The sequence below is a fragment of the Pipistrellus hanaki genome, assembly GCF_964339955.1.
Source record: "Pipistrellus hanaki genome assembly, chromosome: 18".
NCBI classification, from domain to species: Eukaryota; Metazoa; Chordata; class Mammalia; order Chiroptera; family Vespertilionidae; genus Pipistrellus; species Pipistrellus hanaki.
In genome coordinates, this window is record NC_140520.1 from 11031059 (window position 1) to 11046280 (window position 15222).

The 15222-nt window shown below is 56.8% G+C and overlaps 1 protein-coding gene across 1 annotated transcript in view; it reads right to left on the bottom strand.

The window, feature by feature from the left end:
* The window catches only part of VANGL1 (VANGL planar cell polarity protein 1), a 42794-nt gene extending 27845 nt beyond the window's left edge, over positions 1-14949 (bottom strand). Inside the window, exons 1-2 of the mRNA XM_084866400.1 lie at positions 14813-14949; positions 5450-5648 (exon numbers count right to left, since the gene is read on the bottom strand). Of these exons, the coding sequence (XP_084722526.1) occupies positions 5450-5520 (71 nt within the window). The 5' untranslated portion in view covers positions 5521-5648; positions 14813-14949. The remainder of the gene's footprint in view (positions 1-5449; positions 5649-14812) is intronic.
* Between the last annotated feature and the right edge of the window lie 273 nt (positions 14950-15222).

Genomic DNA, 15222 nt, shown 5'->3' on the forward strand with positions numbered 1-15222 from the left:
AATCTCGAAAGGACTGAAATCGCTTGTAAATCAGAGTCTGGCAGAAGATGTGTCCTGGTCAGCTCGGTGTTTTCCTTTAGCCAGGCAGCCAGGGAAACAGCCCGGAGATGGGAGGGGTCACTGCCAATCACCTCGCTCCACGCCCACCCCACTTCTGAGAGCTCTGGTACCAAGTGCTCGATGGTATGCATTTCATTCAACCCCAACAATAACCTCGAGGTCAGCATTATTGTCCTGTTTTACAGACCAGGAAACTGAGGCTCAAAGAGTTGAAGTGACTTTCCCCAAGTCACCGTCCATGGCAGAGGGGGATCCGAACCCACTAGCCGCACTGATCTGAGAAGCCTTTAGGTTTAGGAGATTTTGCACCATGAACATTCCTACTGTCGTCCTCACGCCCTGCCCCTGAGGAACTAGCACGGCTGTGAAACGTGCCGCTGAAGCCACGGCTCGGAGTCACCCCTGGGCTGTGACCTCGGACAGTACAACACGGAGCGAGTGGCCAACACTCTGCCCACAACCATCGCTTCCGAAGGACTCACTGTGAGACCCTGAACAGCCGGGGAGAGCCTCACCTGCCAGAGCGACCTGTTCAGGCCCGACCAGGAGCCTCCTGTCCGATCTCACTCCGTTCCCTTTCCCCACCTGCTCTCATCTCTGTCATCAGCCAGGTCACATGCTGCCCTCACCCATCTCCCGAGTCGCCGGTCCCATGGGTCGAGTCCTGTGACGGCACAGGTTCCAGTGGAAAGCAAAATTCTTCCACCGTGTGTGGATTCCCCAGGCAGACAGCAGGTGGGGAGCCACCAGGCGGGAAACAGCCTCCCTAGGACCCGCCATCACTCCAGCCCCACCCACCCAGCTGATTTGTGAAGGGCCTGGCAGCACCCAAAGGAGACGCGGCAGCCGATCAGTTCCTCTGGTCACGTCAGGGTAAACCAGAGAAGAGCCCCTTATCTGGTAACCCAGGAGGGCTTCTCACCCCCAGGGCCAGAAACCCCAAACCAGTGCTTCTCAGACCGAGCGCAGAGAAGCCGCAGGGTGCGGGTGTGGGTGCAGACTCGCGGGCGCCACCCTCCGAGGACTCCTCTGGATGGGAGACAACAGGAACTGCATTTTCCACCGGCACCCCAGGCGATCCAGGAACCGTCCCCAAGGCCCTCCCACCAGATGCCCCGGGGGAGGGACTGTTGGACTAGCTGCTTGGAAGTCAGCCTGTCTGGAAGTGCCCTGTGCACAGCAGGGGCTCACTCCTGGGTGTGACACTCAGCTGTATGACCTCGCAATGTCCAGCGGCTGCTTTATTAAGCTAGCTCTAGGAGGAGGAGGCTGGGAGGAGGGCTCAGGCAGCGTGCATGGGACAGAGTGACAGAGGACAGTGGGCATGGGACAGAGGGACAGAGGACAGAGGGCATGGGACAGAGGGACACGGCAATGTGCATGGGACAGAGGGACATAGGACAGAATGCATGGGACAGAGAGACACAGGGATACAGGACATTGGGCATGGGCCAGAGGGGCACAGGACAGAGGGCATGGGACAGAGGGACAGAGGACAGAGGGCATGGGACAGAGGGACACAGCAATATGCATGGGCCAGAGGGATGCCAGGGCCAGAGCTTCCCCTACACAGTCAAGTGCGTGTAAAGATCGTCCTAACAACTCAGCACGGGCCGCCCTGAGCTATCCTTGTGTCAAAGAACTGCCCTGCGGCTTTCCGGAGAAGCCGGGAGCCGAGTACCTGCTCCGGGAGGGTCTCTGTGCCGGTGCGAAAGAGGAAAGTCCAACACCGGCTGTGCTTTCCGTTAGAGCTGCAAGCCCCAGCATGGCCGCCTCAACGCCGAGGCCCCGACGCCCATCCGATCGCTCCCGATGCCCTGACTCCAGGGAAGGGCCCAGTGCCCCTGGGCAGGCTCCAGGGAAGACCACCAGAGGACGTGACCGGAGACGGGGAGTCCGGCCACCAAACCTGAGGGAAACACGTGCCCCTGGATGTTTCCAGCTCCGCCTAAGCGGCCCGTGTCTTTTCCGCCGAGTCTGTTTCCATGCAACACCTGCCGGGATGAGTACAGATAAGCGCCTCTGTGCACATGTGTGCGCGCGAGGGGCAGGCGGAGCAGGCAGGGGCACGCCATGCCCGGCACGTGTCTGTACCTGTGTGCGTGTGCATGTGCACGTGTGTGTGTGTGTGTGTGTGTGTGTGTGTGTGTGTGTGTGTAAATGCACCTATGGAGGCGATGCTGGAGCTGAGCCCTTGGTGGCGGCTGCAGCCCCTCTGGCCCCAGCCAGCGTCCCTGGCGAGTCCCACCCAGGGCCTCCTGAATCGGCATTTCCTGGGAAGATGATTTGGCGCTGCGTCTGCTGTTTGTCTTTCTATTTGGGGAAAGCCGGCCCCACCGGGTGCTCCTCCCTTTCCTTCTCCACCACCACCCACTACCTGCCCTTTCTGTCCGCTGCCGGCGGGGGCCCCGGCTGCTTCCTCTCCCACTGGCTCTGCCGCCCGGGAACAAAGCCACCCGCCCCCCACCGCTCCACAGCCCTCTCCTGGACAATGCGTGTTAGCCTATCGGTCACATGAGCTACCCTTCGTTTCCTCTGCTCTTTTTCCTGCCGGTCACTCCTGCACGGCCCAGGGGGAAAGCACAGGCTTCTAAAGGCCTGAACCTGCCTAAGGCACCCACGAGCCTTGTGGCCTCAGGCACATCGTGGTGCCTCTGGGCCTCAGTCTCACCACCTGGGGAACGGGGGTTCCACTGCCCACGGTCCCGGGAGGGTTGTGAGGACGTAGGAGGAGGACCGTGTGCTGGTGGGCTCTCTGCAAGTGGTCCTGAGCAAGGCTGGCCGCCGCTGGATCGAACACAGGGAACTGGGGTTCAGAACCCAAAGGTCTGGCGAGGTCGGCCCACACCACTTTCCCAGCAAGTTAACCGCCATCCTCTGGGAAGGGCGGCCATGGAGAAACCAGCGCACGGACCTCTCTGCTAGAAAAGAGTCACCCGTTGTCTGCTTGGAACCCAGAGGACCACAGCGGCCTCGAGCACACCACGCTTGGTGCACTGACTCTTCCCCTCCGGTGGAAGGGCTAGTGACATTACCCGAGAGCAAGGCCCGCCCCTCTCCTCGGCTCCCATTCCACCCATTCCTCTGAGTCCGGAGCGGGGCGGCCTGCGCGGGGACACCGCTGGGGGGCAGTCTCTCGGCTGGTCCGGGGCCTGCCAGGAGGGCCGTGGAGGCTGCTGTGACTGCCTCGCCGGCTGTCGCCTGCTCCACAGTGACCGGCCCCACGGGCCCAGACAGAGAGTCACCAGGGGCGGGCGATGCTCATTTGAAGGAGCCATGAGTGACCCATAAATCTTTCATGGCCAACCCTCCCACCGCAGCTCACCTGAGCAGGCGCTCGGTAACATTCCCTGATTAATTTATTAAACGCGCCAGCTTGTATCATTGTTTGTGGAGTACTTTCCACATGACTGCTAGAGGTGCTCGGGGTTATACATGCTCTTTGCATGCAAGGTTACAGTCCTTGCATTTTCCACATGGGCACTGCGGTCCTGGATCCATTTCTGGGGCCCCAAGAGGCCAGAGGACACAGCAGAGCACGGGCCCTGACGCATGACAGTCAGGACATGCGTGGAGGTAAAGGACCCCGGAGACCGTTCCTCCTCAGAAGGTGTCCTCCTCATTCAGCTCTGAACACCACGGGAACCCCAAGCTCCAGCTCCCACTGCTGTGGCGTGGGGAAGGGAAGCTTGGCATATGGACGAGGAATTGCATTTTTCCAGGCAGGTGCAAAGATGCGCTGTTTTGAAAGACTTGTTTCTAGTATATATATACACACCGAGTGGCCAGATTATTATGATCTCTGAATGCATAATAATTTGGCCACTCAGTGTGTGTGTGTGTGTAAATATATATATTATATATATATATATATATATATATATATATATATATATATATAATATATAAAGAAATATGTATATCTTTCTTTCTTTCTTTCTTTCTTTCTTTCTTTCTTTCTTTCTTTCTTTTTTAACTAACTTGATATGTTTACCCACTGGTTGAAGTCTGTGATAACACTGTTATTACGGGAGCCTTACCTGGGCTTCAATGCAACTTTCCCCCCAAATTTTTACGTTTATAACAACCATACATGAAAACTCAGAAAATTATGAAAGTTTAAGAAAAAATATCCCCACAATCCTAATAATCCCCAGAGACGGATTCAGGTCCCTAATAACCCCACCGATGGACACGGTCAATATGTTCACATTCATCTTATCCCAAGAATACAGCGCTACGATAACATACCAAGTTGTGAACCTTGTTTTTTACGACATGGCCCCACCAACATGTTTTCCCGTCGGTAAACAATCTTCGCTGACCCTCACTTCTTTTACGCCATTCATATTTTTAACTGCAAAAGACACACTAGGCAAAGACTGAGTGCAGACAGATGGCGGAGACATGAGCCGTCCGCCAGTCACCGTCTGTGCCCAGCCCCTTCCCTGTGGCTGACACTCCTGGCAGCCGGAAGAGCATCCTTCCGGACCTGTCTGCGGGTGCATCTGCATCCGGCTGCTTGTGGGAGGACCTGTTCAGTCAGGGAGGCCCCACTGCAGTTACCCTCCCAGGCCACACAGGGCTGGACTACAGCGGGGCCTCTGGGCAGTGGCCAGGTATGGCTTTTGACTCTGGGGCCTACACACCAAGGCCATTCATAGCATTACTGTAGCCACTGGTCAGCGACCTCCTACTATGTGCTGTCTTCAATGCTTAGCCTCATCTAACCCTCTCAGTAGTGCTGTGAGGAGGGTCCTGCTATGCCCATTTCACAGAGGAGCCTGAGGAAGGGGCAGCACCGTAATTTTGCCAACTTCATCCCCTCGTTCCTTACATGCCAAACATTCAGTAGGTCTGCAGGACAGCAGGCTCGGTGAACATCCGTGCACGCCTGCGCATGTGCTCAGAGGAGGGGTGAGCCCCCGGTGCCCAGGACAATGATTTCAAAACCCCAAACGGACACCCGGCCAATCCCACTTCTTTGTTCAAGCCTCGTGGCAAGTACAAAATGGACCCTGAGTCAGCAGCTTTGGCTGAAAATCAATAAATTAACATGTTCTTTTTTTTTTTTTTTTCTTCTCAAATTTTCATTTACATTCTTGGCAAAGCTGTGGAGAACTATCATCTAGGAGAAGTCCTTGGAAATGGAAAAACAGTTCCACTGCAGAGAGAAACGCTCGTTTAAAATCAATTGTGAGAAATTGCGGTCATCGGGGATAATGGAAGCAATAAAATGCAACGTGGAGGCGTGGGTGCACCCCACACAAGCCCCGTGCTCTGTAAGCGCAGCTCCTCACGCACCAGAGACTGAGCCCCGGGCGCCCACAGCCCTGCAGCCTGCCCGTTACCCCACAAGGAGAAGCGGAGGCATCCACGGCGTACGTACCCCTGCCTGTGGGATTTCTTCGAGTGGCTGGAGTAGTAAGAATATCCAGAGTACGTGGACTCGGTATCCATAGCAATGGGCAGCTCGCTCGGGGTGAAGGCGCAGGTGTTGGTTCTCCGGCGAGGTAGAGAGTTCCCTGGGTGCCTGACACCTCAAAGGGCCCGGGAACCACGGAGCCACTCGTCCACGGGAACCAAATCTGGGGAAAAGGGGAGAAAAGAGATTATCAGCCTTCAAAACCAACCTGCAGCCAAAACTGGTTTGGCTCAGTGGATAGAGCATCGGCCTGCGGAATCAAGGGTCCCAGGTTCGATTCTGGTCAAAGATATGTACCCTGGTTGTGGGCACATCCCCAGTAGGGAGTGTGCAAGAGGCAGCTGATCGATGATTCTCTCTCATCGATGTTTCTAACTCTCTATCCCTCTCTCTTCCTCTCTGTAAAAAATAAATAAAATATATATTTAAAAAAAAAAAAAAAAGCCAACCTGCAGGGCTGGCGGGTAAGGAGAGCAGCACCTCCTGGGGGGATAGGGGGTTTCCTCCATGCTCAGGCAGCAATAGCTCCCCCTGCATCTGGGAGGGAGACAGGTAGGTGACAGTCAAGCCACGCCCCCAGCCACAGCAGGAAGACCGACCAAGGCAGGTGAGACCTGGCCCTGGGCCATTTCCAGAATACAGCCCTGCCCCCAGCAGGTTCAGGCTGTGGGTAGTGGCTTCCCACAGCCCGACCCTATCCCCAGCCCATCCCCGGCCCCCACTGTCAGTTCGCTGGTTACGAAAACAATACCCAGGAAAGTCACTTCAAAGGGATGTGCTCATCGTTTCCAAAGGCCCATTTAAGGGGGGGGGGGGGGGAGGGGGAGAATAGTTCCCAGTCTCTTTAACCCAGGAACCCAAACTCCTGAGAATTTATCTGGGGGAACTAATTTCTTTTTTTAAAGAAAAATTATAATTACCGCTTGTCGGTAGCAGGCCAAAGCTAGAAACCCTCCAAGAGGAATAAGTTTATCCTCCCTAAGAAATATCATACGGCCGTTTACAGTGATAACGATGGAGAATGGAGAGGTTTGCGAGGGTATGGCAACTGGAAAAAGCAAGCTACCGGGCCGTGGAGACGGCCATCCACAGGGCAGTTACAAACCCCACAAAACCACACAGGGAGAGACGGGGATGAGGGGCGACATCAGGGAAAAAAAGCAGGTGATTGGTGAGTGGCAGGCTCCTAGCTCTTTTCCCACATTTGCATTAGATGCTTCTTGGCGATAAAAATGAATGAGCAACAGTTCCAGGTAAATTCCTGCTAATAGAACACGCCCCCGCCCCGCCCCCGCCAGATCTGAGAGTAGTGCCCCTCACCCCAGAGCTGGGCTCCGCCCGCCAGGGCTCCTCCCTCCGGGGCTCTGGGAGCTCACACTGCACACAGAGCCGGTGAGAGAAATGCAAGAAAAACACAAAGGCCCTGTCAATGCGACCCAGACTCGCCCCCCTGGCCCTGGGTGCCGTGACTGGTCCTTCCCATCCTCCTCGGCCATCGAGGGGCCAGGTGCGAAGAGGGAGGCCTGGTTCTGGCCAGAGCGCTCCCCTGCCTAGGACAGCCTGGGTCTGGCCACTGGCCTGGAGCGCGTTTCCTCAGCTGTCCCACCAACCAGCCACCACCTTCTCGGGGTGGATGTGAAGGCGGGAGCAGATGCAGTGCCCAGAGCTGGGTGCCAGTCCAGGCTCCCCTGGTTTATGAGCTGTGCGACTCGATCGCGGTCCTAGCCCTCTCGGAAGCTGCCTCTGTGAAAGGCTCGCACCCGGGCTGCTGGCGGGAGGAGAGAGCTACACGTGGGAACGCTCCCGGCGTGGCTCCGAGTTCTGGACAAATGAACGTGGTGACTCCCAGGATGCTGGTCCCGGGTCCAAATCCTGACGCCCTGCTGTCTCCCTCAGGAGCAGGGAGGCTGTGGGGAAGGAGCAGGCGGAGCAGCGCCCCGCGGCTTCCCACTGGAGGCTCCCTGCAGCCAGGTGGCCCTGGGCTGGCATCGCTGCTCCCCCACCCCCCCCACCCCCACCCCCGGCTAAGGAGCTGTCACCTGGGCAGGACAGGCTCCCAGGGAGCCCGGTCCCTTAAGCAGAAACCAGCAGCCTATCTTCCATGCATGTGAAAACAGATGACAGATGTTGCAGGCATTTTGAAAAAAGGTTAGTTCTGCTCTCGGACTGACCCTCACTTTTCCTAGATTTCTCCCTCCTCTGCCTCCCACCATTTTCACGAGCAACGTCCATGGCTTTCAGCATCTCAAACCCTCACTCCTTTCAGCTCGGGCTCTGCTGCGTGTTACCCGGCGGCTACCGGCATCGGGAGGTGGGCCTGCCCTGCCCCAGCCTCCTTCCCCCAAGGCCCTTCGTCCTGCTCTCCTGCTGACCCCCACAGGCCCCAAGACCCAGGACCCCGACTGCGCTGCTCCTTTCAGAATCCACACCCACACCGCCTGCCCTTCCTCTGCCTTCAAACCCGAATTTCTGACTGCCCTTTCCGGCCCAGGCCCAGCTTCTCGCTAACGCTGGACACCTGCTGCTGGGGGGTCTCAGGGGCGGGCGGCCCCGGCCCCGCAGACCCGACTGGTCCTCTCCGGGCTTCCTGGCCATGACTCCGAGGGGCACACGCTCACCTCCCGGGCTTGTTTCTCCCCTGGTAACTCGAGGCCATTTCATTCGAACCTCCTCGGGCGGTTGTGAGCATCCTTGGAGAATCGCCACGCAACGCCTCTGGCACCCGGTAGCCCACGTCTCATTCCTCTTCCCCCTCTGCCAGCAGACGCCATTCTCCGTCCTCATTGGCCATCCCCTGAGGCAACTCCAGGCACGTCCAGCCAAGGAAAAGGTGGTGTTGCTTGCATGTGCTCTCTCTCTCTCTCTCTCTCTCTCAACCTCTCCCTTCTGCTGTCTTTGGGGAAAGGCCGTACTTAACCCACCCGCTGCCCTTGCCCAGTTTCTCTCCCACAGTCCCTGCCTGTGCTCATCAAAGGGGGTCTGCAGGTGCTGCCTCCCGGCGCCCCCCCCCCCACCTCCAACTGTCACGCAACCCTCCTCCTTTCCTCTGAAGAGCTCTTAGCTGGCCAGCGCCGGCGATGAGCCCAATCCAAGGGTCACACTCCTGTCCTCCTTTCCCTAGATCGTAGCCTATCCGTCCATCCACCCATCGCCATGTTCATTAAGCAGCCGGAGAGACCCACTGGCAAGGTCCGGACACAGCCACACACACCAACGCACACAGCACAGTGTCATCGTTGATGTGATGCAATGACACTTCTTCCTCACGCTCCCAAACCCTGTATACACTGTGCTTTTTACGAAACGTACGAAACGTACCTACCTATGAGAAAGTTTAATTTGTAAATTAGGCACGATAAAGAGACTAACAACAACAATAATTAAATGGGACAACTGTAACAAACCCATATAATAAAAGCCTAATATGCTAAGTGTCCTCGCTTGACCATAGGACCAGGCGCTATGAGGCCCACTGACCACCACGGGGCAGCTTCTCTGACCGGTAGGTTAGCTTGCTGCTGGGGTCTGGCTCATCGGGACTGGGTGAGACGGGCCAGACATGCTCTGGAACCCTCCCCAGTCCCCTTTCGCAATCCGGGACCCCTCCAGGAATGTCAGAGAGCCAGTTTCAGCCTGATCCCCACAGGCCAGGCCGAGGGACCCCACCGGTGCATGAATCTGTGCACTGGGCCTCTCGTAACACTGTAATAAAAAGTATCTGAATGTGGTCTCTCTCAAAATACCTTATGGCTCTGTGCCCATCCTTCTCCTTGTGAGGCTGTGAGAGGACACAATGTCCAGGGTGATGAGGTGCTATTAACTAAAACAGTGGCCACGGAACGAAAGCGCTGAGACTCCTCAGGGTGGATCTGATAACCTGCACGACTGCTAAGTGACTGATGGCGGGAAGCACCCACCAGCGGATCCTGGACAACAGGACGATTCACCCCTCGGGTGGGACGGAGCGAGACTTCACCACGCTACTCGGCATGGCGTGCAATCTAGAACGTATGAATGGTTTATTTCCGGAATGTCCCAGGCAATATTTTCAGGCAGCGGTTAACCGCAGGTAACGGGAATCCTGGAAAGGGAAACTGCGGGTCCGGAGGGACTCCAGGGTCCTGGGGCTTATCTCAAAATGACAATATTTACAAGATAGTTTCCTTGTAGGGACAAGAACCCCCAGCAGAACTCAGATAAGGGCTGCCTTATCGGGAAGGTAATGAATTGAAAGAGAAGGAACCAGATTCCCAGGGCGATAACCCACAGGCTGCTGCAGGCCGGGCCAGCAGGGATGGTGTCACAGAAAGGCGCTAACAGGGATCCTGGGACCTGGGGCCGTCCTGCTCCTGGCCCAAGGTGACCTTTCAGATCATAGAAGCTGTCTCTTCCCCAGAAACCCCTCTGGGTCTAGATGGGGCCCTTTCACAGCAGCCTGCACTTAAAAAAAAAAAAAAAAAAAAAAAAAAAATATATATATATATATATATATATATATATATATATATATATATATTTTATTATTTATTTATTTATTTATTTATTGTTTTTTTACAGAAAGGAAGAGAGAGGGATAGAGTTAGAAACATTGATGAGAGAGAATCACCCATCAGCTGCCTCTTGCACACCCCCCACTGGGGATGTGCCCGCAACCAAAGTACATGCCCTTAACCGAAATTGAACCCGGGACCTTTCAGTTTGCAGGCCAGAGCTGTATCCAGAGCCAAACCGGTTTCGGCCAGCCTGCACTTTTTTACATCCCATCATCCGGTTCTCTATCTGAGTGGCTGCCTTCTGAAGGGACGGTCAGCTCCAGGAGGGCAGCGGCCACCTCCATCCCCGCCTCGCCAGCCCTGGGTGGAGCAGGGTTCGATTCCACAGTGATGACAGCCACATGGCGCAGTGCTGCCTGCTGCTCACACGCCTGTCTCACTCAGACCCGCCCGCCCGCCTGTCAACATCCCCCCAAAGCTACAGGCCCCGTGGGAGGCAGACACCGGGACAGGGCTGGGGCTGGCACACCGGGTCCACGGGGGCACAGGGAAAAGCAAAGTGAAGACTGGTGGCCTCGAAGAGAATCTTCCCGAAAGTCACGTTCACGCACACAGGCTATACCTACTCCTTACATGGGGAGGGCGGAGCCAGAGGAGGGACACGGAGTGTTGTGGGGAAGGCAGCAGTCAACAGAAGCTAACCTGCACGGGAAGGAAATGATCAGAACGTCCACAGCTCTGCCTGGAGCTGGTAGGTCAACAAGGGCCCAGGTTTGCAGGGTAGAAGGTTCCCTGGCAAAGGGGTACAAAGACACACTGACCTCCAAGGGCCGTGGCCCTCCCTCCCCTCCTGCAGTGGGTGTGTTTCTAAGGGAAAGACTTTCTGTGTACATTACTTTAACTATTTAACTTTCACCATGAATATACTTCTAAAGGGTTGACTCCATTAGTTATTATTCTTACTACGCTCTTTTACTTTATTTTTTATTGTTGACACTATGACCGATGTCCCCCACCTCCACCCAGCCCTCTCCACCCATTCCCCTTTTCCTGTGTTTAGAAGCTAACGTTTTTCTCAGTGAGATGGACCTCGAGGGGAAAATGACCATTTACATCATTTTGTTTAAGAGTCGACTTTTCTTCTACGGAAGAGAAGCGGTGAGCCCCGGCTCTGGGGTTAGACGGTCACTGTTCAAACCCTGGTCCCGGCACTTAGCAGCTGTGTGACCTCAGATCAAGTTGCTTAACCTTTCTGTGCCCGGCTCCCTGACTGTAACAAGAGAATTCTATTTTACTGGCCTTATAGGCTCACGGTGGCTATTAAGGGAGGTGATTCACATAATTTAAAACAGAGCCTGGCATACGGAAAGTGCCCACAACTGATAGGGCATTCTTCTTCTTCTCCGGGAAAGTGAGTCTCTCAGTTACAATACCTTAGGATGGCACAGGACGTGCGTGCCATTTTCATTGAACTCCTGCAACTTTTGGGGGTCTAAGGTGTCTATCGTTAAATGAATACCATTAACTGTAGCGAAGTAACATAATGATTTCCATTCTGTTCCTTGCAGGCCTCCTTTTACTGGTCCCAGATTGGAAGTGAATTATCTCGGAGATCAGAGAAGACTGGACGTGCTTTACGGGTTTACTGGGAGGACCCCGGGGCTGGGAAGGGAGGGTGTGGCCAACTAGGGCAAGGTCTGCGAAACATCGCACTGGATGTGATCTGTAAGCCGTCAAACATCGTCCAGATCCCTGATGTGGGGGTCAGAGGGCGTGTGGCACTTAGGACAGATCTCATGATTCTTTCGTGACAACAGAACTTCTTGTAAGTGAACTAGAGGCCATGCACAGGTAGGGAAGGCCGGCGATCAGGGCCAATCAGGTTCCCCACCTCCTTCTTCTCTGGCTCCCTCAGCGCCCCACCAGTGCCCCGCCATGTTCTGCACCGCCCACTGGTGGTCAGTGCGCATCATAACAAGTGATTGAACTCCCCAGTCTTCCAAACTCCTGAGGGGACACTTTGCATATTAGCCTTTAATATATATAGATGACTCTGGGCCACCATTCACAAGGAAAGAAATGTCAACCCCACTTTATCTGTCTTGCCAATGACTTCAGCTCACCTTCCCAGAATAACTGCTCTTGGCTTGAGTCACTAATGACCTCTAAAACTCCCCAGCTCCTCAGTACAGATTTCTGAAGAGCTGCGAACAGTTCACGTGTCTGGGGCTCTATGGCATGTATTTGTTTTCAAGTGGCTCCTTTGTCCCCTGCTAGACATTCAGCAAAACAGATCTCGAGGGACTTCCTCCTCTGTAAACCCTGTGGTGCCGGGTCCAGTGCCTGCTGTCCAGTAAGGGGGATGCAGGACAGCGATGGAGACAGACAGCAGACAACACGCACCCTGTCATCAGGCATCAGCCAGGACAAAGCCCTCGAAGACGGGGGACCAACCTCAAGTCCACCTAATCCTGCCTCGTCCCCCTTCAGGAAAACACCTGGCACCATACCCCGATCATGTGCCCATACCCAGCTGGTCCCATAACCACAGCTAGTCCCCTTCCCGGATCAAGGGTGTGTGAGGGACTGTGTGAAGGCATTTTGCATGCAATATCTCACTTATTTCTCAGACCAAACCTCCTAAGGGAGGTAACATGTTAATGTCACATTACAGCTGAGGATACCAAGACGACGCATGTGTTGAGTGCGGGAGGGAGGGTTTGATTCCAGAACCCGTGCTCTGAGCGATGGAAAAACGTACAGCCGTGGAGCCATTGCCAGAGCTATGTACTGACACAAAGGAGGGTGGGCAACGATCGCAAATGGTCCCCGCACACACATAAGCCATGGAGAATGCTGCGATTTCAACTCCTACGCACAGGTTCGGGGTCCCAGGCACTGGGCGCGGGGGAGTCCGGGAGAAAAGGAAGGAGCTCACCACCCAAAGGTGGAAACTGCGTATTAAACACACAAGGTGGTGAGGGCCATGCAAGCCACACGCTGCTGAAGCCGGGCGAGCAAGCAGGGCATTTGTCTGTGTGAGGCGGAATACCTCCTCACCCGGCCTGCTCATTCTCCCACAGAGCAGGGCCACAGGAGCTGTTGCCAGGGACGGAAACTCCCCTTTAAGGTTTCGGGGGGGTCACTCCAATGCATCACAATAAAAAGCGGCTGCCTGGCGAGCAGTCCTTACACAGGGCCACTCGCCAGGTTCTCATTCCCTTTTATTTACAAGTTGAGCTGCCGCCCAGTCACACAGCCAGCAGCTGTGAAGGGACATTTTCACACTCATTATACTTAGACACACACCAGCGTCTGGGAAATGGCTACCTGCTCACGGATAGGTGGAAAGTGTTATTTCTTTGAACTCTGGAATAAACCAGTTTCCTCCCACAAATCAAAGCCCCAACAGATATCACACTGACTTAATTTGACTCTAAGAACTCTAATTAGTGGTTACATAAAGTGGCTAATTACACCTCCCTGGATGCAGACGGCTCCCCTGCCCTCTCACTCAGGGAGCCTAGGAGCTGTGTCATCAAACGACCCCCCCACCCCCACCCCCAGGAAGGAGAATGCTCATTAGCATCGTTGATGGGCGACCCAAGTTATACTGTTTCCAGCAGCCCTGTTAAAAAAAACACACACAAAAAAAAAAACGTATAAACAGACAACTGGAAGTGCCAGATCCTCCCCAGCCTGCTAGCTTTGGGAAGAAGTGTTCTAAAAACAAAATGCATTCATTTCCAACCACAGTCCCTGGGGTTCACAAAACTCAAGTGCCAGCCACCACGCCATCACCATAAGAAAGCGCCCTGGCACCTCTCCGGGAGCAGATAAAAGAGCTCACCGCACCTTGGAGGGGAGCAGATACCTGGGTTGGAAGAGGTGGAAACTGAGCAACAGATTTCTGGGCTCCGAGTCTCAGTCCCAGCTCCTCTCCGGCCGCCAGGCCTCGGCTCCGCCCCGCTCCTGCCTCCACCGCCACCGACGCGTTTAAATTTGTATAAAGCTCCGCGCTCCCCGGGGCGCGTTGCTGGGGCAGCTCAGAAACTGCGGTTGGAGGGGAGATGTCCTGGCCCCGGTGGAGCTGCCTGGACGAAGGGCGATTTCCTCCGAGCGGGTCCCCCCTGGCAGGGCAAAGATCTGCCGGCGCCCGCAGCTCCACCCCGGCGTTTTTGAAAGTAAACTCCTACCTGCCTGTTGCGCTCGGCGATGCGCCATCGGACCGTCCCCCACCGGCCTCGGACTCGCCCCCTCTCCCCGCCCCCACCTCGGCCTCCGGGGCGGCTCAGATCGGGAAGCGGGGTGTGAACACAAGCCGAGCTCTGTGCCAGCCTCTGGCCCCGGGCCGGGCGGCCCCGGACGCCGGCGGTGACGGGGTCCAGCCCGCGGTGGGGTGGGGACCGCGGTGCGCGCCCGGCCCCCGGTCCCCGGCCCCCACGGCGGAGGCGGCCGCCCCGGTGCCCCCAGGAACGCCCGGCCATTCCCTGCTGGCCGCCGGAGCGCGCACCCCGAGGTGCACCCCAAAGTGCAGCCAGGGGAGAAGGGGCGTCCGGGGCGCGAGGAGGGAATGCCGGGACCCAGGGAAGCGGGGTGGGTGCGGCGGGAGCGCCAGGCAGGGCCGGGAGGGGCGCACCTCGCGGGGGTGCGAGGGGAGGGGGGTCCCGGGAGGCGCACCCGGGGTGCGGTCCGCAGGAGGGAGGGAGGAGAGCGGGGAGCCGGGGCTGCGCCCCGCGGCCGGGGTGCGGGATCGCGCTGGGGGGGAGGGGGGTCTCCCCGCCGGAGCTCCGCGCACCCGCCCCGCCGCCCGCCCGCCTCCGGCCACACTCACCTCGGCGCCGCCTGCGGGCTCCGGGCCGCGGTCTCGGCTCCAGCGGCCCCGGCTCCGCGGCCTGCGCTGGGTCCTGTGCAGGCAGAGCCGCCGCCGCCGCTTTCCGCTTCCTGTCCCGGCGCCGCCCCGCAGCCCAGCCCAGCCCCAGCCCGGCGCGGCCGCTAGCCAAGAGCAGCGAGCCGGCCTCCGCCCGCCAGCCCACCTGCCGCCCAGGGCGGGGCCGGCTCCCCTCCTCCCCTCCTCCGCTCCCTCCGCTCCCTCTGCATGGGACGCACACTGACCCAGAGACTGATCCCCCCACCACACATACTCACGCATGGCCAGGCACTGACCCCACCCAGCACCCCAACACGCTTGCACCCTTAAACTCACACACACACTCACTCACACATACTCACACATGGCCAGGT